The following is a 20,383-nucleotide window of genomic DNA, read 5'->3' on the forward strand; positions in this document are numbered from 1 at the left end:
TTGTATTTTCATGTTAAAATGTTTGACTTATATTCATTTTCTTCATGTCTTTATATTTAATTGTCTAACTATTTGACATTTTTTTCTTAAATTTTTATTTTATTTTATTCACAGGATGGAAACTTCTCATGTCTTGCCTACTGATGGAGAGGATGCATGGTTACCAGCAACAGAACCAACATCTAATAAAAGAAAAGGCAGAGGTTCGACAACATTACCGGATGTCATAAAGGATAGGAGTTTTGGTGTACGAAAAGCCATTGACTATAACGAGAATGGTCAATTGATTGGAAACAATTCAATCAAATGTTCAAGTTATCATGGGGTGTTCGCTCGCACAATGATTCCGATATGCTATAAAGACTGGTTTGAGGTGCCAGCTGAACTGAAAGAAAAATTATGGAGTTGTGTGGAGGTAAGTAAGACACTTAAACATGTATTTAAGTGCAATCAAAATTAGAATTTTATAACGTTATATTTTTTGTGTCACGCCCTCAAAATTAACACATTATATAACATTGACATGCATTATTTAAAGAAGACAATTTATGAATTCATTCATCAGAGTAATACTAAATAAAGCATTACATGTAATATCGAATAAAACGCCCTACAGGCTTACACCTTTCCAAGCCAACACTTGGATACAAAAATATGAGTTCTAACTCAATACAAGGAAAGCCCTGGGCTTGAATGTTTACATGTAATAATAATCAAAGACAATTAACTAAAGGTAGTCTTCTCTAATCCAGAAGCCAAACCCTCCCAAACTAAGTCCTTGGAGGTAGTTTATCACCTGAACCTGAAAATGATTTTCCCATAAAGGGTGAGCCACAGCCCAGTAGAAATATACTAAACCACATATAAACAATGAATAAAGCAATAGCATTCAACAGATGGTTAACCAAAATAATCAATTACTACATTTTACAGACTCATGACATTATTGCCAAAGATACGTTTTACTTTCCAGTTTTATCAACATGGCTCAGAACCTGGCCAAACTTATAACAGTGAAATCACATATATCATATTCACATCCTTCCAATATTAACAACAAATGAGACTCAAGCTCAAATCAAACACTTCATACTTCCAGATTGATACACATTTTAGTGCTGTATCAATAAAACACTTCTATATAAATAAGCACACATAAAAGTGATGCTAATGGAGTCCATCCCCTATCTCCTCCCAAACAAAATCCGGTTTAGAGGTCCATCCCCTATCTTCCCCTAAACCGTGGAGTACATCCCCTATCTCCTCCCACACACAAAACAATGTATGCAAATGCAATGCTCAATCAATACACGTATTTTCTGTATCAATGCCATAGTCAAAATTAATGACTTAACCAATGTGATTAGTTTCAGTTATTCCTAATCCACATGCAATGTCTACAACAATCACGACTATCCTCCACCGATAGCCCAAAACAGTTATTTCTAAACTGAAAATAACTATGTCAACAATTCAATAGACAAATGATACCAATTATCCAATTACGCTATTTAATCAATGAATTCCATGAATTTAACCCTCTTTTCCCAATTCCATGAATTACTTATACAAATTAATTCAATAATACAACTAGGGTTTTTCCTAAAATTTACCAAAGTATCCCCAACATGTTAAAATACCAAAACTTAGAACAAAACCTATAAAATGGAGTAGGAAATCCCTACCTCAAAGAAAACAACCCAAAAGGTGAAGAAAGAGATGAGTGCCCAAATACCAAAGTGCTCCAAATCGCCAAATGCTCAGATTAAATGGTAGCCCTTGCCTCACTCTATCTTTTTAATGAAGGATCTAGGGTAGACACACACCCTAAGTGGATCAAATCTAAGAAAGAAGGTGAGTAAGGAGAGAGAGAAGTCGGACCTAGGGTTTGGAATCAAAAGAAAATGAAAAAGACTGATCAAATCCCGCTGCTGTGTATATAAACTGGACAGGCTCGCTCGAGCGAAGACTTGGTCGCTCGAGCGACCAGACACAGAGAAACTACGCTCGAGCCAAGGAAGCCTTGCTCGAGCCAACAACCCAAAAGCTCGCTCGAGCGAAAGAAAGCTCGATCGAGCGAAGAACTCAAACCCTCAGGTCAGAACCCAGACACACGCTCGAGCGAAGGAACTATAGCTCGAGCGAAGGATGAACTAACTCGCTCGAGCGAAGAAAAGCTCGCTCGAGCCAAGAATGCACAGCTACAGGTCCAAATCAAACACTACCTCTCGCTCGAGCGAACAACTCCTCGCTCGAGCGAAGAACCAAAAACCTGGACAGCAACACTTGGTTTCTAAACCCAACCAACCTGACAAACCTGCCTAACACATCCTATAATTCCAAAAGAGAAAATAAGGAACAACAACAACAACCATTATACAATGACAGAATCTACGGAACCTAAGTCCGGATACAATAATCAAATGGAAAAAGACCGGGGTCGCTATAACCTCCCCCCCTTCAAAGAATTTCGTCCCCGAAATTAAGCATAAGTTTTTTTTTTATAACAGATTTTTTTTTACAATTCATTAGTAAACATCTTGACCCAAAACTGGTCATTTCATCTCTTTATCAAGAGGCATCTCATACCAAATATATAACACAAAATATATTTCAATCTGTATCATTATTATGCATTATTCCGTTCAATGCTAACAATCCCATATCATATTTAATTACATGATATACATAACACACTAAGCAATGTAATCAACATATGCAATACTATACTAAACTTCTATAATGAAGCAAGTTTCAAGATACACCCCTTTTCCAAAACATACTCAACGTTTTACAACCTAAGACATATGCAAAGCTCTTAAGTTCAACAATATTACAAAATCTAAATATAAGATTACAACTGAATAAACATGTCCGGGTATTTTTCGCGGACTTCCAATTCACGCTCCCAAGTGGCTTCCTCCACTCCATGATGTTTCCACAAAACTTTTACCAAAGGGATGGTCTTGCCTCGCAAAACTTGATCCCGCCTATCCAATACCCGAACCGGTCTCTCCTCATATGAGACATCCACATCAACCACTAAATCGGTCCAATCCAACACATGTGATGGATCCGGCTCATACTTCCGAAGCATACTCACATGAAACACGTCATGTACTCCAGACAACTGCGGCGGCAAAGCTAAACGATGAGCAACCTCGCCAATCCTCTGAAGGATCTCAAACGGACCAATGAATCGAGGGGACAACTTCCCACTCTTCCCAAACCTCATCAAACCCCGTCTAGGTGATATCTTCAGAAAGACATGATCACCCACCTCAAACACCAAAGGTCTCCTCCTACGGTCGGCATACGATTTCTGACGACTCTGTGCTGTAACAAGCCTCTTACGGATAAGCTCAACTTTCTCCGTAGTTTCCCTCACCAACTCTGGACCCAACAGAGGTGCATCACCCACCTCGGCCCAACACACAGGAGATCTACACGGTCGGCCATACAAGGCCTCAAATGGTGCCATACCGATACTAGACTGGAAACTGTTGTTGTAGGCAAACTCCACCAACGGCAAGTGCCTCTCCCACGACCCACTAAAGTCTAGAACACAACCCCGAAGCATATCCTCAAGTATCTGAATAGTACGTTCGGACTGTCCGTCAGTCTGAGAATGATAAGCCGTGCTAAAGGTCAACTTAGTGCCTAAGGCACTCTGCAAACTCTGCCACAACCTGGCAGTAAAACGAGGATCTCTATCTGAGACGATCGTCACTGGGACCCCGTGCAATCTCACTATGTCCCGAATATACAAGTCGGCAAGATGATCTACCGAATCTCTCACGCGCATAGAAATAAAGTGCGCCGACTTAGTCAACCGGTCTACAACCACCCAAATAGCATCACTACCCCGCTGAGTCCTCGGAAGACCTACAACGAAGTCCATAGTGACATGCTCCCACTTCCACTCGGCAATAGGCAAGGGTTGCAACAAACCCGCTGGCCTCTGATGTTCGGCCTTCACTTGCTGACAAGTAAGACACTTAGATACGAAAGCTGCCACATCTCTCTTCATACCCCGCCACCAGAACTGACGACCCAAATCCCGATACATCTTAGTGCCTCCCGGATGCACCGCAAGGCGTGAATGATGAAACTCTCGGAGTACCTCCTCTCGGCAAGACTCCGGCACAAACGGACGGTCTCGGTATCTCACACTCAGGTCGGAATACACCGTCAAACCTTTCTCAACCTTTCCACTGGAAATCTTCTCACGGAGAGATTCTACCTCAAGGTCACCTCTCTGAGCCTCTAACACTCGAGTCACAAGGGTAGGCTGTGCAACAACAGAAAACAAGGCCGCAGCCTCAACGGATTCGCCCATAAGTAAATCAAACTCTCCAAGTGCACCCAACATCTCCCACTCTCGGATGGCTATGCTAGCTATGTCACCAACAGGTTTCCTGCTAAGGGCATCGGCCACCACATTGGCCTTTCCCGGATGATAATGCAACTCAAAGTCATAATCCTCTATGAACTCCATCCACCTTCTCTGCCTCAAATTTAAGTCTTTCTGTGTAAATAAATACTTCAAACTCTTATGATCCGAGAACACCTCGAATTTCTCACCATAAAGATAATGCCTCCAAATCTTCAAGGCAAATATCACAGCTGCTAACTCTAGATCATGTGTAGGGTAATTCTGCTCGTGAATTTTCAACTGACGAGAGCCATAGGCAACTACTTTCCCTTCTTGCATTAATACACAACCCAGACCCTCTCGTGAGGCGTCACAATAGACCGTATAACCCAACCCTCTCTCTGGAATAATCAATACTGGAGCGGTAGTCAGTCTAACTTTCAACTCCTGAAACGACTTTTCACAAGTCTCACTCCATACAAATTTGACTCCCTTCCGAGTCAGTTTAGTCAACGGTGATGCTAACCTGGAGAAATCTTTCACAAACCGACGGTAATACCCAGCTAACCCCAGAAAACTGCGGATTTCAAATACACTCTTAGGCTGTGCCCAATCCTGCACTGCCTCTACCTTGGATGTATCAACAGACACTCCTTCACCGGATACCACATGGCCTAAGAATTTGACTTCTTTCAGCCAGAACTCACACTTCCCAAACTTGGCATACAGCCTATGGGCTCTAAGTAACTCAAGCACCACCCTCAAATGTGCCTCGTGCTCCTCCTCAGAAGGCGAATAGATAAGGATGTCGTCCACAAAAACGACTACAAACCGATCCAAGAATTCCCGGAAGATCCGGTTCATCAAATCCATAAAAACCGCCGGTGCATTGGTGAGCCCGAATGGCATCACCAAAAACTCATAATGGCCATACCGCGTACGGAATGCCGTCTACGGAATATCCTCTTCCCTGACCCTCAACTGGTGGTAACCCGATCTCAAGTCTATCTTAGAGAAACAACGGGAACCCTTCAACTGGTCAAACAAATCATCGATACGAGGCATAGGGTACTTATTCTTAACCGTAGCCCGATTCAATTTCCGATAATCTATACAAAGTCTCAAAGCACCACCTTTCTTTTTAACAAAGAGGGCCGGTGCTCCCCACGGTGAAACACTAGGACGTATAAAGCCCTTATCTAGCAACTCCTGGAGTTGGATCTTCAACTCAACTAACTCGGCTGGGGCAAAACGATAAGGTGCCATGGAAATCGGCGCCGTGCCGGGCACTAGGTCAATAGAGAACTCAATCTCCCGATGCGGTGGCAAACCAACAAGATCCTCGGGAAAGACATCCGAGTACTCACAAACCACCCTTGGCAACACAATCTGAGTCTCATTAACCTCACTAATCAAAAGGTTAGCTAGTAGCCCACTAAGCTCACTCCTTCCTCGCCGAACATACCCCGGTGGTAACACATCACCAACCCGGTCCCCCAGAAAATGAAAATACTCTCCGCTCACGGTACAACAAGTGACCCTCTGGCGGTAGCAATCAATAATTGCCCGGTATGACGATAACCAGTCCATACCCAAAATAACATCGAAACCCCTCATAGGCATAACTACAAAGGAAAATGGGATTCTATGATAATCAACCTCTATATCACAACCCCTAACACCTTGTTTCAAAATCAATTCACCCCCAAGAGGTGACACTACACAAATAGGAGATGCTAGCTGTGCTAACTCCAACTCCAAAACAGATGCAAATGCAGCAGACACAAAGGAATGAGATGCACCCGTATCAATCAAAACATTAGCAACTGAGTTGCAAAACAAGAAGGTACCTCTCACAACTGATGCTGCTGGCACAAGATCCTGCGCGGTAACAGCATACACGCGCCCAGACGACCTCTGATCAACCTGCTCAACCCTAGGAGCATAAGATTGCTGCACCGACTGAGACGATGAAGCCCCCTGATTGGCCTTTGAGGCCTGACCCGACTGAGCTGGCTGCTGACCCAGAATCGGCCTCAAACCAGATGCACCAGATGTGCCACCCAACTGCGGGCAATACCTCTTCATATGCCCTGGCTGACCACACTGATAACACGAGAGTGGCTGACCTCTACCCTGACTCTGGCTCTGAGATCGAGCCGAAGAAGATGCTGCTCTCTGAACTCCTCCCCTCTGAGGACAAACTGGAGACTTGTGGCCCAGCTGGCCACACTTGAAACAGGTAATGTCTCCCTGGCTGCCTTTCCTCGAACTAACACTCGGTACAGGAAAAGTCGATCGAGAAAAGCTACCCTGAGACTGCTGGGGATTAAAACCCTTCTGTCTCCTACCATCATTCTGACCATCCTGACTCCTCTTGGAGCCCTTCTGCCCTTCCTCCTCCTCCTGCATCATGATTTCCATGTGGGCTGCAGCATCAACCATACGCCCATACTCCCGAATCATAGTTCCCCCAACTCTCAGCTTGAGGCCACGCCTCAACTTCTTCTCAAACTCAATACAACGGCGTTCCTCAGACGCCACCAACTCAGGTGCAAACCTGGACAAACTAGTAAATGCAGCCTCAAATTCGGCCACTGAAGAACTCGCCTGCTTAAGCTGACAAAACTGGTCTCGCAGCTTCTCCCTGACTGCTGGAGATAAGAACTTCTCCTGGAAAGCATTCACAAAAGCCTCCCATGTACCTCCTATAAGCCCCTTAGTAAACTTCCACCACTGACCTGCATCCCCCTTCAACTGGAAAGATGCCAAGGTCACTTTCAATCCCTCGTCTTCGATGCCAAGCATCTCAAACGTCTTCGTTGTCTGTTCGAGCCATTCATCTGCCTTAAGTGGCTCTTTAGGATCACCCACAAATTCATCCGGATTGGACCGGAAGAACTCCCTCTTCAGAAAGGAAGGTCCTGCATCCGCAATACCAGCCTGAGCTTGATTCTCAGCTCTAAGAATGCCTACTGACTCCCTGAATGCCCCTGCTATCTCTCGGGCTAGAGCGCCCATAGCCTGCTGGCCTACTGGCTCGGCCACATTGGCCTGGCCAATTCCCTCCTGAACTGCCGGAATCTCTTCTGGCACAGGCACCTCCTGCCTACCCGGCCTACCACGCCTACCGCGTCCTCGTCCTCGTCCTGACATCCTAATAAAGGAAACAAAGACATTAGCACATTAATAAATGTGCCGAAGCTAAACACTCGCGTCCTAATGCAATGGACAACAATAATTCATTCCACGTAAGCACATAATCACGTAAGCACCTACGAATTTCATTCTCGGATAATGATAGTCCCAAAGGGTTACTATAGTTCCGGTTGGAAGCAGCAGTGATCAAGTGCCTTTCCAACAAGACTACTAGAAACTCAAGGGTCCAATCAACATCCTAGAAACTACATTCCATACCCACATAATCACATAAACATGTTATCACATAAGCATATAACATTACACTAAGTCTCTATCAAACGAGACGAACCCAATGTGATACTAATCACTTCCCACGTACCCAAAGTATTCAAACCCGGTACGCTCTGATACCAAGTTGTCACGCCCTCAAAATTAACCCATTATATAACATTGACATGCATTATTTAAAGAAGACAATTTATGAATTCATTCATCAGAGTAATACTAAATAAAGCATTACATGTAATATCGAATAAAACGCCCTACAGGCTTACATCTTTCCAAGCCAACACTTGGATACAAAAATATGAGTTCTAACTCAATACAAGGAAAGCCCTGGGCTTGAATGTTTACATGTAATAATAATCAAAGACAATTAACTAAAGGTAGTCTTCTCCAATCCAGAAGCCAAACCCTCCCAAACTAAGTCCTTGGAGGTAGTTTATCACCTGAACCTGAAAATGATGTTCCCATAAAGGGTGAGCCACAGCCCAGTAGAAATATACTAAACCACATATAAACAATGAATAAAGCAATAGCATTCAACAGATGGTTAACCAAAATAATCAATTACTACATTTTACAGACTCATGACATTATTGCCAAAGATACGTTTTACTTTCCAGTTTTATCAACATGGCTCAGAACCTAGCCAAACTTATAACAGTGAAATCACATATATCATATTCACATCCTTCCAATATTAACAACAAATGAGACTCAAGCTCAAATCAAACACTTCATACTTCCAGATTGATACACATTTTAGTGCTGTATCAATAAAACACTTCTATATAAATAAGCACACATAAAAGTGATGCTAATGGAGTCCATCCCCTATCTCCTCCCAAACAAAATCCGGTTTAGAGGTCCATCCCCTATCTTCCCCTAAACCGTAGAGTACATCCCCTATCTCCTCCCACACACAAAACAATGTATGCAAATGCAATGCTCAATCAATACACGTATTTTCTGTATCAATGCCATAGTCAAAATTAATGACTTAACCAATGTGATTAGTTTCAGTTATTCCTAATCCACATGCAATGTCTACAACAATCACGACTATCCTCCACCGATAGCCCAAAACAGTTATTTCTAAACTGAAAATAACTATGTCAACAATTCAATAGACAAATGATACCAATTATCCAATTACGCTATTTAATCAATGAATTCCATGAATTTAACCCTCTTTTCCCAATTCCATGAATTACTTATACAAATTAATTCAATAATACAACTAGGGTTTTTCCCAAAATTTACCAAAGTATCCCCAACATGTTAAAATACCAAAACTTAGAACAAAACCTATAAAATGGAGTAGGAAATCCCTACCTCAAAGAAAACAACCCAAAAGGTGAAGAAAGAGATGAGTGCCCAAATACCAAAGTGCTCCAAATCGCCAAATGCTCAGATTAAATGGTAGCCCTTGCCTCACTCTATCTTTTTAATGAAGGATCTAGGGTAGACACACACCCTAAGTGGATCAAATCTAAGAAAGAAGGTGAGTAGGGAGAGAGAGAAGTCGGACCTAGGGTTTGGAATCAAAAGAAAATGAAAAAGACTGATCAAATCCCGCTGCTGTGTATATAAACTGGACAGGCTCGCTCGAGCGAAGACTTAGTCGCTTGAGCGACCAGACACAGAGAAACTACGCTCAAGCCAAGGAAGCCTTGCTCGAGCCAACAACCCAAAAGCTCGCTCGAGCGAAAGAAAGCTCGATCGAGCGAAGAACTCAAACCCTCAGGTCAGAACCCAGACACACGCTCGAGCGAAGGAACTATAGCTCGAGCGAAGGATGAACTAACTCGCTCGAGCGAAGAAAAGCTCGCTCGAGCCAAGAATGCACAGCTACAGGTCCAAATCAAACACTACCTCTCGCTCGAGCGAACAACTCCTTGCTCGAGCGAAGAACCAAAAACCTGGACAGCAACACTTGGTTTCTAAACCTAACCAACCTGACAAACCTGCCTAACACATCCTATAATTCCAAAAGAGAAAATAAGGAACAACAACAACAACCATTATACAATGACAGAATCTACGGAACCTAAGTCCAGATACAATAATCAAATGGAAAAAGACCGGGGTCGCTATATTTTGACTACTCAGTTAACATACAAAGTGGATGAAAGAAGTAAGAAAAATGTGTTATCTTCAATTTGTTCAAAATGGAGGACATTCAAGAAAGAACTTACCAAGTACATACGTGAAAACAAGTCCAATCCTGAGATCATATCAAACCCCCCAGCAATTTATGGATTCATTGAACAAAGACATTGGGACTCATTTCTTGTAAGGCGACTATCAGAAGAGTTTGAGGTAAAAATAATCAAACTTTAGTTATTTAAAATGTCAGTATTAAATGCTAGACCCATCAAACTTCGTATAGTTCTGTAATAACAGTGTCATGCCCCTTGTAATCTTGTAAATTTTATGTTTTACTTTATGACTTATTCACCTAAAAAAAAATATTAAATGCTATACATTTGGATTAATTTTGTGTGTTACATTTTCAAAGATTTTGAGCCAGGTTCAAAAATGGAGACGAAGTCAAAATAAGTATAACCATAGAATTAGTCGAAAGGGCTATGCTCGCTTTCAAGAAGACTATGTAAGTGGTTATAAATTTTATTATTTAATAACAATTTTGATATCATTATTTTTAAAAATTGATGTATGTTTAATTGACAGAAACGTATGACCGGATCTACTGAAGATTTGGACAGAAGCGTTTTATGGAAAAAGGCTCGTCAAAATAAAAATGGAGAATATGATGACAAGACAATTATGGAACAAGCTGCGAGAATTGTAAGATATTTGTGTGTACTAATTGCATTTATTTTATATTATCTTAACTGTTCATCTTTCTTATATAGTAATGTAATATTGTAGGATGAGTTGACCAAACAAAAAAGTGATGGGAGTTTAAAGATTGAAGGATGCAATGACATTCTTACTATGGCATTGGGTACTCCTGAATCTTCTAGTCGAGTAAGGGGTGTAGGAAATTCTGTCACACCTAGCATCTACTTTCACTTGCCTAGACGTGGGAATCAGTCACATTGGGAGAAGAAGTGTAATGATCTTGAGGCAGTGGTGGTACAATTGCGAGCTAGGCTTAGTGCAGTGGAACAACAAATACCATATACACCAGAATCTGAACATGTTAGTTCAAACATCTTGAGAAGTGGCTATGAAGGAAATTTTCAGCCTAATTTTCTCTTAACAGAAAACAGAGTGAGAACTAAGGATGACATTCCACCCCAAGCTCTTACCCAAAAGATTATAAAGGTGTGTAGCATTTAGAACACCTAAAGTTGTTATGTTTTCTAATATTGTTAGTAATTTTATTAGTGCTTTTGTTGTTATCTGTGTGTTTGTTATAGAGCAAATGTTCAAACACATTGAAAAGTGGTGGTAGAGGCAATTTTCAGCATGATTCTTTATTAGCAGAAAATATGGTGAGAACTAAGGACGACATTCCACCTCAAGATCCTAAACAAAATAAGAGAAAGGTGTGTAGTTTTTATCTATTGATGTTATAATTTCTAATATCGTTAGTGATATTATTAGAAGTTACATTTTTAAGTTTGTGTTATAGGGCAAACCATGTAAACTCGCGATAGGTTCCATTGAAAATATTGTTGCTCATGGTACGGTGTATGAGAGAATTGAACACAATGAAGCCATTCATACAGTGCCATTAGGAGAATCCAATGTACGTGTGTCTGTTGAAGTTGTTATTCAAAAGGATGCCCCTCTTCCTATACCTATCCCAGATGAGATGCTTATTGTTGGAGAAGCAGTGGGATTTTTTGTTGCTTGGCCCAAAAATCTTGTATTGGTCGGTGATGAGGTAAAATATTCAAACTTAGAAACTTCATTGCAATTTCTTTAAGTTAAAGTTGACTTATATTTGTTTATTTTGAAAATTTTAAACTTAGGGAGCTTCAATTAATGTTGAATGTGGAAAATATCAAGAGTCCATTCAATCTTTTGTTTCATTAGTTGAGCATATCAAGTATGATGAAGCCATAGACATTCCACTAGAGAAAGATATATTTGGGGAGGAGATCAATGTCCAACTTCAAAAAGTAGACATGGAGTACATATGTCATGTAAAAGAATTATCTGTTACGTGTATCATGTTGTACATAAGGTAAGGAAAATTTGCTACATCAATAGTTATTTCTGCAGATTTTATGAATTACGAATTTAATTAAAATTTGTTTATTTTATTAGTCATCTCCATCAAGTGTTGAAGGCTTCCAATTGGAGGAAACAATTTGTATTTGTTAACCCTTGTGTCGTTAGCGGAAAAACTATGGCTGGGGAGAAATCAAAATCAGTGTTGCTTGCAAGAAGATTAGAGGAGGCTATGCTAGAACAGTTGGTTTTAATTCCTTATAATATTGGGTAATTATCTAAAACTATTTATTTCATGTGTTCAAATGATAATAAACTTATTAAGCTTATACTTGTGACTTGTTCAATTGTAGGTACCATTGGATATTGTTAGTCATTGATCTAACATTGATGATTGTGTACTTACTTGATCCGATTAATTCTAAAATAAACACAAGCTTTGAAATTGTAATAAACACGTAAGTTTGGCTAGTTCGTACATTTTTAAGCAATTTGAGTTACTCTAAAAATATTTTGACATTTGGAATTTCTTTTGTAAAGTGCTTTGAAAATTTATGAAACTACCCAAAAGAGGAGGAGGACCAATCCAGTTTGGAAAGTAGTTCAGGTAATTAATATCATTTTCTCTAATTTTATCATACTTATATTATGCTAATGATTGTTCAGCTTGATCATAACACTTTATATATAGTTTCTAATAATAATGAAAATGCTTTTATGTAGTCCCCGCAACAACCTACAAACGTGGAATGCGGGTTTTATGTAATGCGGTATATGAAAGATCTCATGAGAGATCAAAGCATCCTAAGAAAACAAAATGTGAGATAAATTCTAAACTTTTATTATTATTATATTCATGATACTTGTACGTCTTCTTCATTATCTAATTGTTTGTAAATAACCTCTTGCAGTTCAATGGAAAAAAGACTTACACGGAAACCGAACTTGATGAAGTGCGAGTTGAATGGATTAATTTCGTACTAAAGAATATGAGTTGAAATCCAATGTAAGTATGATATAACTTCCGTTGTTTAAATTACTAATCAACAATTTCTCTAGTTGGTAAAGAATATATAATCACTTCAAGATTTCATTTTAGATTTGTTGATTCTATGTATATTTGGTTTTATGACTTTAAAATATCTGCTCATACATTGAAGATTTTCATTTTGAATTTATTGATTCTATATATATGTCATATTTATATATGGTAATCCAAACATTTTATATTAGTAACAATCAAAGTTGTTATTCCTTTGCCATTGATGCAGGAGATGAAGAGTCAGTGTGATGAGAAAATGTTCGATTTCGTCTTTTGTAAGTCTCTACAAAAATATTAAGTTTATTCATATGCTTTTAGCGGTTTCTGAATTAATTTGTGTTTTTATTTTTCAGGTCAGAAATTTCTTGGAGAAATGCAAAATATGGTCAAAGAATTCAACAACTTAGTTTTTTCAAGTTTTTTATTTTTATTTTTTAATATATGTAAGCACAGTTAAAAACTTTTTACTAATTCCTTTGTATATACTTTTTGAACATTTAACTTTCATTTATGAAATATATGATGTTATTCCATTCAATATATGGTTGTGATTCAAAATATAGTATATAGTGTGTATTACATTCTTCAAATGCATATAACATGTGATCTTATCTGATTATTAATCACGTGTTTTATTAGATATTAATCACACTTAAAATATGTGATCTAAATATTTATTATCGCAGGTTTTATTAGTTATTAATCACACTTAAAAAATGTGATCTAAATATTTTTAATCACACTTAAAAGGTGTGATCTGAATGTTATTAATCACACTTAAAATGTGTGATCTAAATATTTTTAATCACACTTAAAAGGTGTGATCTAAATGTTTTTAATCACACTAAAAAGGTGTGATCTAAATATTATCAATCACACTTAAAAGGTGTGATCTAAATGTAATTAATCACACTTAAAAGGTGTGATCTAAATATTTTTAATCACACTTAAAATGTGTGATCTAATGTTATCAATCACACTTAAAAGGTGTGATCTAATGTTATCAATCACACTTAAAAGGTGTGATCTAAAGGTTTTTAATCACACTTAAAAGGTGTGATCTAAATGTTATCAATCACACTTAAAAGGTGTGATCTAATGTTATCAATCACACTTAAAAGGTGTGATCTAAAGGTTTTTAATCACACTTAAAAGGTGTAATCTAAATGTTATCAATCACACTTAAAAGATGTGATCTAAACGTTTTTAATCACACTTAAAAGGTGTGATTAAAAATGACCCCTTTTAATCACACTCCCAAAGATCACACTTTAATAAAACTAAAAAGGTGTGATTAAATAACAAACATCACACAAAAAAAGTGTGATCTTTATCTGTTTTTGTAGTAGTGTTGAGCTTAAATCTCAGCCCTTGAGAGTGAGATTTTGTTGGTTTGTGAACCAAGAAGTTACTTCTCTTCGAGAGGTATAATTTTGGGCATCTCTGCACTACTTCTTCCTTCTCTTTTCTTGCTGTCTTTGAACTATTTTTTGACTATTTTTATGGGCTAAAACTTGTGGTTTAAAACTATCAAAGGTGGAGGGGTTAACCACACTTCATTGAACCTTGTTCTCTAAGCTTTTTCCCTTGTGTTTCCCACTTCTTTCTCAAAATTTTTCCAACTTTTTACTACTAATTTTCAAAGGTTTTCAGAGGCTGGAAATATTGTTTTGAGGTCCCAAAAATTGAGGGGTTAGCGACCCCCTCCTTATGCTTGTTTACTAGCTCAATTTCTCCATTGTTTTAGATAACTTTTTCAAGCTTTTCTCTTAGAATTCCAGCACTATTTTTAGCTATTTTAGGCCTGTTTTAGGTTGTTTATTTCATTTATGCTTTGTATAGCATGCTTGTAGTGTAATGGTCCTCATAGGTTTGGTGGTTTAGGCCTTAGCCACCAACCTATTTGAGTTGATAGCATTTATTTCATGTTTTTCATAATTGTGTTCATGGCATAATCATCTCTGCACTCCTCTCATTTCTTGGCTTCTTCTTTGCTTTGAGAGTCGTTTCAAACCGATTGTTTGTTTAAGCTTGAGATAGAGATTGTTGTGCATAATGGTTTAATCTCTTTGGAGGTTCATTACCAATGGCATGACATCTCTTTCATGCCCAAAACAACCCTTTGTTTGACACTTCTTTCCATTAGTGAACTTAATGCTCATTATTGGACTCAATTGATTAATGAATGGAAAGGTAATGAAATTGAGTAATAAAATTAGAGATAAGATGGAGCAAGATAATAAAATGGTTTGGGTTCAATCGGACGTTAATTGAACCCATTGAGTCTTAAGTCGTTTCATACTTGTTAGTAATGAAAACGGTTCAAGAGTCAATGTCAACCGCTTCCCTTGATCAATATCATGATAGGGAGGAGGTTCGTGAGTCTTTAATTGTGCATTTATTGAAATTGTATCCTTTAATTCATAAGTCATCACGCAATGAATTTGCGTCGATTGATGGCTTGCAAATTGAGCCTACCACTCATTTGATCTGTCTAATGATAAGGAAAGGCATGGTGGACAAACATCCCCTAAGAATGCTCTGTTTGTGCTCTGTTGTAGCAAGAGAAACCCAACATTAGTGGCCAGCAGGCCACCTTTACCATACAGCAGGCCACCATTAGTGGACGGTCGGCCACCACTTCTGGCCTGCTGGCCACCTTTTTCAGCCAGGCAGTACCACTTTCTTCACAAAGCAGAGTAGAGCAGAGGCTGAGGTGCAAAATAGTAGGAGAGAAATTCATGTGCCTGCATAAGCCATCTCATTGCTCCTTGGGACCCGTTAAACTTGTTTTTTAATGGTAGTATGTTGTACCTAAAGTAGTGAACTTGTAATTAATTAGTTAAAGTAGCTAGTTAATTTTGTGTTGTAATTAATTTTGTGTGGTAGCTATTTAATTAGCTAGAATAGTTAGTTAAATTCGGCGTTGTAATAATTAGTTAAGTAGTTTAGCTAATTCATTCATTCGGACCCTCCTGCGCGATTGCAAATATGTAATAATGTGTGTATGTCTTCCAACCCCACATCTTTCTACCTTTTATTTATTTTCTTATGATGGGTAGTTTAGAGCATCATATTTCATTTAGCATTTCCCATGATTTCCATCCATGTCTTGCATGCATTAGGCTCGGCTCATCATTCTAACTCACATTGTTATTTATTTCTTTCTTGAAAACGTGCTTAATTGCATGCTATCAAATTGATTCACATACCATGTTAGTTGTCGAACCTATTAAATTGCATTATTGCATGTGTTGCATTAGTTAGAAACATGCATGTTTTCTAATTCTTTTGTTTCTTTTGACTTGCCTTGGAGTACTAGATGAACATTTATTGCTTTAGCATATTGCGTGCGTGTGATTGTTACATATCAAGCATAAATACCATGAGGTCAAGTGTTTAAGTACTATATCTATTTGAATGTCTGTGGATAAAGACTAATTGCTTAAGTTGAGATAACTTGATGAATGTACATATGGGAGCACTTTTGTAGCGAACTTGATTTTTCGTAAGCCTTTATTTATTTATTATTATTATTATTATTATTATCATCTTATTTTATTTTTGACTTTATTAATTGTGTGGTTACATGAGAATTTAATGTGGTATTTAATTTATTCAATGTGGTATTTAATTATATATAATTAATCTGAATATTTATATATATTTTATATATGTATATAAAAGTTGTTTATATATATACATATATATATATATATATATATATCTGTGTTGATCATATATAGTATAGTTATATATATTGTATTTATATAACATAATATATAAAAAACAAAAGGGTGTTATATTATGAGGGGATATCAATTAGGTTATAACCATGGAGGCTGTGAGTAAGATAATAAAATAAAATATAAAAAAAAAAAAGAAAAGCAAAGAAAAGAGAGGGCCCTGTGCGTGTGTGTAACTGGGAGAGAGAGAGAGAGAGAGAGAGTGCAAGCCGAAAGAGAGAGACGGCGGAAGAAGGTGGAGAAAAATGGAAGAAAAGTTTAGGGTTTTATTTTGGTGGCTTCATTAATTGTTTAAGTGATTCTTTGATCTTTAAAAAAATAAAATAAATAAAAAAATAAAAATAAAAAATTGTGAGTGCAAAATCTACTTCTCTTGATTTATGTTTAATTCATTGTTTTTATTTGATGTTGATTTGATTTTGTATTTGCATGTAGATGATTGATTGATTGATTTTAATTGTTTTGATTAGTTATGTATGCAAGGCTTAGGGTTGTTTTAGATGATTGATTGATTTTAATTATTTTGATTAGTTCTGTATGCAAGCTTTAGGGTTTTGTATGTATTTATTTTATGGTTGTAATCACACTCATGGTTATATGAAATTAAAATAAACTTAGAACCTATAGATAAATTATGAATACTCCACCATGACTTCATGGATTGTTATTTTATTTGAGTGATGGTGAGAAAAAGTGTATAAAAAAAAGTGAGGATTATGAGATTTATTTGAATACCTTAGGCTTGTCATTGTTATGTTTGTTCTCATAAGTGAGATATTTTGTATATGTATATTGTTGCCTCGTTCTTAGGAGTAGACGAGTACTTTGATTTACGCGCATACGTATATACTAACCATCCGAGAAGTGTGGGTCAAACTCGAGACGATATCCTCGTGCAAGTTTGGCTTTGGAGCAGTGTTAGATATACGGGAGGCACATGGGATACATGTGTAGGCCGGAAGTGAAAGGCCGAAGTGGTGGAGTTAAGGTACAAAGAATTAAATATGAACTTATATGTATATTTTGAATTGTATTGATTTGTACATCTTGAAACAAATAATAATCAACCTCAATAAATTATGAAATTTGGGCAGAGGCATGTATATGTAATTCTAGACAACTTTTGTATTTTAACTTTGTACTAAAAAGATCGATTAGAATTTATAATCGAATGATCTTAGTTATAATAGTTTTTTTTATTCATTTTAGCAATGCAAATTTTAGAGGTTGTTTTAACCTATGAAACGAGCTCATTTTTATTGGTTTCACATAAACTGAAGTAAAACATTATTATGAACAGTTTTCGTGTTTTGAAGTTTTCCGAAAAAAATCATCTTAGGGCAGTTTCTTTTTGTTTTCAGCTTCAGATTTTTTCGTTGAATTCCGTCTAGGTTCTTCTATCAAGTTTTTCTCTCAACCTGTTCAGTTTCTACTAAATTCATTTTCATTGTGTTTTAGGAAATTTGATTCTGTACAACTTTTATTTTTTGAGTTTTGGTTAATTCAAATTATTTAAGTATGAAACGATTCATTTTTATATTTTTTCAACAAGTTACTTATGATTAAATTATACTAACTTTATTTTTTGCAGAATGGTGGGTCTTACTAACTTTTTATGCAGGGCTGACCCACCATATATTTTATTTTTATTTTGTTTGTTTTATACTCAATTTATATTTCGTTGTGTACAGGCAAGAAACTAAAAGCCACTATATCTCAAAAAACTACCCATTCGTCTCGGTGTGAATGGAACTACTTGTCTTGTCTCGTAACAAAAATTAAATGTATTTTTATTTATGTCTGGTGGACACGTGGGTGTCAAATATTTGTACTCATACAAATATACTTGTATACTGACCCATTTTGTCTCTTAGCATCTCGGGTGCGTTCTATTTGAGCGTAACCGAGCTTCCTTTGCAGGATTAGTTGGGACTCTGGTGGTGAGGAGAAATAACTATAGTCGTTGGACATGTCATTTGGACTTCTTTTGTTTTCTTGAGCTTAGGGTTGATATTAGTTTATGTATTTGTTATTTTTTTTATGACCTTTGTATTTTGATAATTTGGCATAGTTTGTAACTTTACATTATTTAAGTTATTTTGATTATTTATTATTACTTTAATGTTGGAGGTATTGGTTAGTTATAAAATTATGGTAGATGGTTTAGTTGGCGTTTTGTTAGTTTTTTTTTTTTTTTTTATCCCTTGAAATCTTTTGAGGATGAAAATTTACTTAAACCCTTTGGAGACGTGAACGTTTAGATTTTGTTTCACCCCTAGGATTTCGATGATGGAATATTGATTGGGGTTTGGTCCTAATTTAATATTTAATTGTCCAAATTTTGGGGCGTGACAACTTTTTCAAGTGGTACATGTTCAAAACAATTTTCAAAACAAATATGAGATCAAAATGTTTCAATTTTTACAAATTAGTCTATACTTGTGTGCATCACCTAGTAAAGTTAGTCTAATAATCGAAACAAGAACATATAATGTAAATAAGAATCAAATCATGATTAGTAGAGGCCGATCATTGATCGGGCAAGTGGGGTACTCAATTCTTGACCTTCCCCTCTTGTACCTAAGTTCTCGAGCCGAGATACTTTGGTAATGATGGATAAGTGGCTTTTAGCACGATTTTCGAGTTTCCTAAATTTTCTAAAAATATTTAGGTGACGACTCTGTATTTGGAAAAGCAATCCATTTTTGACATTTTGATTCAAGATTGATTTTCCAAAAGATTTGTCGGATTTGGACTCATTTGTGTTTATCTATTTTACATTGCACTTGTGAAATCAAATTCAAAACCATCGGAGTCTGAACTGTAGGGCTATCGTATCTAAAAGGAGCACGAAAAGCAAGCTACAAGGCCTTTCTCCACTAATTGGACATTATGACACCGTTTACATGGGCATGTGACTTCATTCAACAACGGCTTATTTTCGCATGCAAATTTAATAAATTTTTTAACCCCTTGTATGTATTCTGGGTGCAACCTATGCTGATTTATCCAAATTTTATCCATCTGACTCCATCTTACGCTAGAAATGTCACTGCCAAATCAACAAAGTTCAAAATTATCATTTCATTTTAATTAATCTTAACCTCAATTAAGTACCTTATAATGCATGCAACATGACATCATTCACCTCTACTGGTCTCTAATATGTTGGTTCATCATACTTTCTCATTCAAGAATGTACAGTCTATATTGTAAAAAGCAACTCATACTGCTCTGTTCATCTCTAACGAAATTTCGGGAGCATCTCCCCATGGTTCTCCAAGTACACGACATAGACTAAGTGTATTGCTACACCTTGTCTAGTATGCACTCGGAGAACATGAGAAACTGCTACACAAAATCTCTATGAGATGGACTGTAAGTGGTAGAACTACTAATTACAATATAGACTTGTGCTCCTGAACTGTCCAAATTGGACAATCCAAGAAAAGTTTCATCAAAGATAACTAAGTATCTCTAATGAAGATTCTTGGGCAAGTCTAAGGCTATTTATGCATGCATGCCCCATTAATGATTACATCTCGGTATTGCAATCTAAATCGGTACTATCAAGCACACTAGAAGCATAAATAGTATTAAGCATATTAATGAAGAAACCAAAAGCTTTTACTATGCTCTTGATAGATT

At 37.2% G+C, this 20,383-nt stretch overlaps 1 protein-coding gene across 1 annotated transcript; it reads left to right on the forward strand.

Annotated features, from left to right (window-relative positions):
* Positions 1–115: 115 nt before the first annotated feature.
* LOC114290692 (uncharacterized) lies at positions 116–13,547 on the forward strand. Its single transcript, XM_082900308.1, has 14 exons — positions 116–415; positions 9,911–10,120; positions 10,320–10,412; positions 10,493–10,609; positions 10,694–11,092; positions 11,188–11,316; positions 11,403–11,657; positions 11,746–11,960; positions 12,044–12,217; positions 12,301–12,405; positions 12,488–12,554; positions 12,671–12,766; positions 12,859–12,953; positions 13,219–13,547. Exons 1-13 carry the CDS (start codon positions 116–118, stop codon positions 12,943–12,945), a joined length of 2,247 nt encoding a protein of 748 aa, XP_082756434.1. The 3' UTR covers positions 12,946–12,953; positions 13,219–13,547.
* The last annotated feature ends 6,836 nt before the right edge of the window (positions 13,548–20,383 follow it).

This window comes from Camellia sinensis, chromosome 13, assembly GCF_055761805.1.
Source record: "Camellia sinensis isolate YWXY chromosome 13, ASM5576180v1, whole genome shotgun sequence".
NCBI classification, from domain to species: domain Eukaryota; kingdom Viridiplantae; phylum Streptophyta; class Magnoliopsida; order Ericales; family Theaceae; genus Camellia; species Camellia sinensis.